The sequence below is a fragment of the Elaeis guineensis genome, chromosome 2 (genome assembly GCF_000442705.2).
Source record: "Elaeis guineensis isolate ETL-2024a chromosome 2, EG11, whole genome shotgun sequence".
Classification (NCBI taxonomy): Eukaryota; Viridiplantae; Streptophyta; class Magnoliopsida; order Arecales; family Arecaceae; genus Elaeis; species Elaeis guineensis.
The window spans coordinates 71,848,270-71,854,269 of record NC_025994.2 but is presented as its reverse complement, the minus strand read 5'-3'; the positions used below and the strand labels follow the sequence as shown (position 1 = coordinate 71,854,269).

General features: G+C 34.9%; 1 protein-coding gene across 2 annotated transcripts in view; it reads left to right on the top strand.

Annotated features, from left to right (window-relative positions):
- The first annotated feature begins 1,282 nt into the window (after positions 1-1,282).
- The window catches only part of LOC105034072 (casein kinase II subunit alpha), a 29,447-nt gene continuing 24,729 nt past the window's right edge, over positions 1,283-6,000 (top strand). For both annotated transcript variants that reach the window (XM_029261502.2, XM_010909095.4), the window contains exons 1-2: positions 1,283-1,734; positions 1,848-1,977. In XM_029261502.2, coding sequence (XP_029117335.2) covers positions 1,298-1,734; positions 1,848-1,977 — 567 coding nt within the window. In that variant the 5' untranslated portion in view covers positions 1,283-1,297. The remainder of the gene's footprint in view (positions 1,735-1,847; positions 1,978-6,000) is intronic.

Sequence of the window (6,000 nt, the reverse complement as noted above, 5' to 3'; positions counted from 1 at the left end):
CAACAAAAATATTAACAATGGTTGTGATCATACAAGTGCATGCAACAAGAATTTCGATGATCTCAACAGTTGATTGTGATTACACAAATGCACACAACATGAATTTTTATGGACTAACTTAAGGAGGATAAGTTGAATCTGCAATATAAAAAAGTCAAGAAAAGGGCTGAAAGAGCACTTACGATTATCCAAATACAAAATTTCAATGGATCATGATAAGCATGAAGACGTGACTTGACCACTTACATATGTTGAGACAACGTGTCAGGGTCATGCTAGAGATCAAATAACTAAAATAATTTCCTACCAGTTGCCCTACTGGCTTTTGCACACTCATTATTTTAAGCCCATATGACAATTCACGAAGAATGGAACCAAGTCATGCAAATATCATATAATTTAGAATCACATAATTAATACCATGTAAACAATCTTATGCTGCTTGAATCTAATCCTGTCTAATTGGAGGGACTTTGTTATATTTGATCAAGCTATGATATAAATGAGTTAAAAAACAAATAAAATGGTGAACCTCGACCTAGCTAGTAACCAATACATGTTTGAATCAAGATGTACCTAATTCGCTCAGGTGTGGTCTAATTCCAACAAAGTCCCAAGAGCACCACTGTACAAGAAGAAGAGTTGCTTGCAACGGATGTCTATATTTAGCATCTATATCACCAAAATCAAATGAAAGAATGCCTTATTCACTTTTAATGGACAAACCTTAGTCCACCGAGAGTAGGGATGAATCAGATTGGATACCAGTATATTTATATTCATATTTATTTTATTTGACGAATATAAATATCGATACGAATATTATTCGGATGCAAAAATTTATATATATATTTATTTTAAATAAATATGGATACAATTCGGATATCGAAGGTATGGATATAATTACAGAGATAATTAAATTTTTTGATTATAAAATTAAAAATATTATTAAATAGATGATATATCAAGTTAATAATATATTTATATATTTATATATATTTTTTAAAAATTAATAATTATTATATAAAATTATATAGATTATATATAGATTCAAATATTTAGATATAAATCGGATAGTTATCTATTCATATTCATATCTATTTTTTTAATATATATAAATATAAATATTAATTAAATTTTTAAATTTTTATAAATTAATTTAAATATAAAAATAAAATTTGATGAATAATATCCATACCATCCTCTCACCCAAAACCGAGGGAGGCTGAGAGCGTGTTGTAACGGCCCCCGTACTCCTCTCAAAGCAAAACAAAAGCAAATAGGAGGGAAACTCCTCATGGTAAAAGAAGGGAATGATAAAAAATTTCCTTCTTTTCTTTCGGTCAGTGTGGAAAGACGGGGGGGCATAGATGGGCTCGCCGCCCTTGTGATATCCCTCTCTCTCTATTTCATGGCCTTGGGGCCCCTCCGCTCCATATCCCACCGACTCCTCCTCCTCCCCCGCACCGCGTCTCTCCCTCTCTCTCCTTTTCCCTTCCCCTCTCTCCGCCTCGCCGCTCTGCGGCGGATCTCCTGCGGCCCATCGCTCGCCGGCGCCGAGAGCACCAGCCGCGTCCTCCCCGCCGCCGTCCCCCGGCTGGAAACCCTGGCGCACAAGATTGGGAAATCAATCCGCCGCCCCGGAGCCGCCTCCAAGGCCCGGGCCTACGCCGACGTCAACGTCCACCGCCCCGGAGAGTACTGGGACTACGAGTCCCTCACCGTCCAATGGGGGTACCGGATGACCGCTCCCTTCCTTCCTCCGGCTCTCCTTAGGGTTTCGTTTCATACCCTGTTGTTGATTCAAAAAAGTTTATTTTTCCCTTTCTTTCACCCCTTCTTGGCAGGGAACAGGATGATTATGAGGTGGTTCGGAAGGTCGGGAGGGGCAAGTACAGCGAGGTCTTCGAGGGAGTTCATTGCACGAACAATGACAAATGCATCATCAAGATCCTAAAGCCGGTGAAGAAGAAAAAGGTGCGATTTTTTCTCCAATCAATCTATCGTCTTCCTGCTCTTTTGTCTGTATATTAGCTTGTTGATAGATACCTATCTCTTTCTGCCAGGTATCTCTTGCAACGGCTTAGTTTGTCTTCACTGTGTTGCTTTGGATGCTTCCTTCTGAATAAGAAGAATTCTAGCTTTTCGTGGCTGCAAAAAAAATATTTGGGTTCTGAAGACTAATGCGGAATGACTGGAGATGTGTTGTGCTACCTATTATAGTAATAGAAAAAAAATATGCAAAATTGAATCAGTTATCAGAGATTAAACTTTTGATCCATGGTATGAAGTTACAGAGAGGATAATATAACTAATAACATATGGTGAAAATCTGTAAGGACCAAGGCAATTTTGTGAAATAAAATAGAAGCATAAGAAGGCCAAATAAGATGAGCTGTAATGAAGGGAGAATGCTGAGGGAGTATTTGGGATTGCTAAAGCGAGCTCATGTTGTGATACAAGTGAATTCTTTTTTAGGTTGTTGTAACAATGATTGCCCATAGACCTTTATCTCTCTACTCTTGTTATTAGTGGACCTGCTGTTGGTAGTGAGGAAGACATTATAGTGCACTCTGTTTGCCAATGAGTCGGGGTCAACAATTATATTAATTGGAAGCAAATGCCTATTTGGAATGAAGATTGTAAAAATTTGTTTATGGGAACCCATAAGGCTCTGGTCAAAACCATCTGCAAGACATACTGCAATTTTTCTCCATGGTGGATATATTGACGGAAGATAGGCTCAACATGCATCAAAATTTAGGAGATAGTTGATGAATGGGAAATGTTGAAGCCTTTTTTGGACTATTATTTTGACCATGACATGCCCATGAAACCAAAGATAATAGCATAAGCAAATTTTAATGATCATAGTGCTGTTTGTATTTAAAATCTGGGAATTAAAGAAGGCTTTAAATATATTTTGAGTGTTGTATAAATAGATTGCATATAAGCAATTTGTGTTACAACCATGAAGGAAAGTTTTAGAAATTCACCGAAAGCATTTTATTTGCTTGAATTTTTTGAGGATGTATTGGGTGGAAGATGGATAGAGATTGCAGGGTAAGGACATAAATAATTGAGCCATGATAAGAAGAGGATTCTGATATCATGTCATAGGTCCAAGAAGAAGAGTGGGCCTCAAATTTTGTTAGAGTTTTAGGAAGTAGAGATTTCACGAGATAACGATACCTTATGACTTGACAAAAGGTTGCTAAACTGCTTCCCATATATGCATATTATGAATTGGTGCATTTCATATCGATTCGCTATATGATTTGCTTTGATTCTTATAAAACATTGATCTTATATTCTGTTGTCAATAAAATGCTTAGCTCATGTGAAAATAGAATTCTGTAGTCCAAATCCCTTTTGAACTCTATGCGGTATAACACATCATCTGTTGCGGACAAGGATAAAGGAGATAATCCAAAGTGAGGAGTTACTGGGAGATAGTTAGAGGCGGGCAGGTTCTGTTATGGATTGGGGGAAGGTGGGAAGGAGAATACTATAATATTTCTCAATGATATAAAACCATGATAAAATTACATAAATGCAATTTACATGTAGTTCATGATAATTGATAAGGGTGTTCTAATAAATTAAAAATATATCTTATTTTTTAGAAATAAAATATTTCTGATTGGAATTTAGTAAAGGATTAAATTTTTTATTAGTCACCTAATCAATTAAAGTTAGTAATTTCTAATCAATTTAATTCAAAATATATTTTCCAGTCATACTCTTAATGAATTGGGTTCATAAACATGTAACGAATTGCGAATTATGATCTAAAATTCGAACCAAGTTAATCATTAAATCAGTTAAAATAGATTTGAGAAAAACTACATAAAAAAATAGTTACGTGATATTTATTGACAAAGAAGGTTCAAGGGAATGAATCTAATTATTAGCCATGCAAGCTTTTGCTTTACAATGCCAAGGTCATTTGGAGGGATAGTTTAATCTGCTGCTACTTATGCCTATAAAACAGGTTTGTAGGGATAGTTTAATCTGCTGCTACTTATGCCTATAAAACAGGTTAAGTCCCCTATTAGACATGTTTGTGATGGAGTTAAAATTGCCCATAAATGTCTTTTAGGTGGACTTATTTGTTTGTGTGATGTTCCAACCATGAATCTGCATAATTTGTAAGCAACATGTTTAATATATTCTTCACATACTTGATGTTTCAAGTTATGTTTCATTATTTTTCTTGCACTAGCAAAATTCGCATGTCTTTGTCTTTGTATACTTAGGAATGAATTCTTTGGTTTTATTTTAATGGAACAACATACTTGGAAATGCTTTTACTTTAATTTTATGATCGGTGATTATGATTTTCATTGGGAAGTTTTGTTTCTTGGCCTCCTAGATATCAACCCGGTATGAGCTCCACCACTTCATAACGTCATCTTTTAAATTACCCTCAAATGACCGCTTCCAAATGAAATGATTCTCAAAAAATTTGAGACTTCATTCAGAAGATTCAAAGCACGAGACAATGTTGATTGGACGGAGCTTTGTAACACACATTTGAGAACTACTGAACATTGATTATAAAGAAGAGTAAACGTATATGCACTTAAACGGAAGAAATAAAATTCATTAATTCACGGATCAAGTGAATATGGATTCAAGATAAATTAATCTAGTTGTTTTTATGCAGAATTGCTATATCAGCACATGACAATGTAAAATCACCTTCCTTATTTCATGTCATATGATGGTTAGCATTAGGACACTATAATGCACTATACATTGAAGTGCTATGCATCGAATCCTGCAATTACCTTGTGACACCTTGGTCAAAATTCTTTAGGTCCATAGGTAGTTTATTGAGATCCACTTCAAATATGTATTCCTATCATAATATGAGCAAGCTAAGGATAACTTTAACCTAAATGTCTTAAATAAACTTGTTGGAGCTCCATGAAAGCATAAAGCTACTGAATGAGACCACCACATGATTACCTATTATTCTAAAGCTGATGCAGTGACACTACTAGCAGCATATGGAGAAATCAAGAAAATTTTTGGAAAAAAGATAACTGTATTGTAACAATGAAGTTGATCTTTAGCTGCTTGCTGATGGTTGTCCCTTTGAAGTTCGTATTGTAACAATGAAGTTGATCTTTAGCTGCTTGCTGATGGTTGTCCCTTTGAAGTTCCTGAATTCCATGATATAATTCCCCTATCTCAGAAACTATTGTCTAGCCTTGTGAACTTTGGTCATATTAAGTGGAATATGTTATCTAACCACTAATCATCCTAGAACATTCTTGTCAGTGTCTTCTGTTCTTAATCCAACATACCTTCCTTAACCTTAAAATAAAGAAAAATCGTGCCATCTTATGCCCTTCTCAAAAATACAACCTGTGCATTCATTAATAACTAGTTATTGACATTGCTTTTCTTGTAAGCTTTCCCTTCCTTTCAACTTTTTTTTTGCTGGTTAATATTGAAAAACTTAACTTACTATTTCAAGTCCAAAGTAAAATAGATTTCTCAAAACCAGAATATTTTTGATGCCCCAATTGCTGTTCTTTGTCAGAGCCTCTACCCTAATCCATGCACCAGGGTTCAAGGAAATTCAGCTTGCCAACATCAATCATACGAGGACAAAATATGACTTACTGTACTGTACTAACTCTTATGTGTGGACATAAATACATTCACCAGTCGTCTATATGTGAGTGCATGTGTGAGAGAAAATACTTGATGATATTTTATGAGAACTTTCCCTTTTATATAAAAAATATGTGGTGTTGCTTTAAACTGATGATCATATATTGTATAAACTTTGAACATTCAAACCACATCTCCTATTTATGTGAACGATGCTGGTGTTTAAGTAAATTGGGCAAGCATTTCATATTAATCAAAATATGTTGAGCATATTAAATACTCTGCACAAAAATTTAGTTTTAAAACTAATATCAGTAATCTTGAATTGCATGTTTGTCTTAGAGATTAAAGTTTGCATTCAAAATACATGAA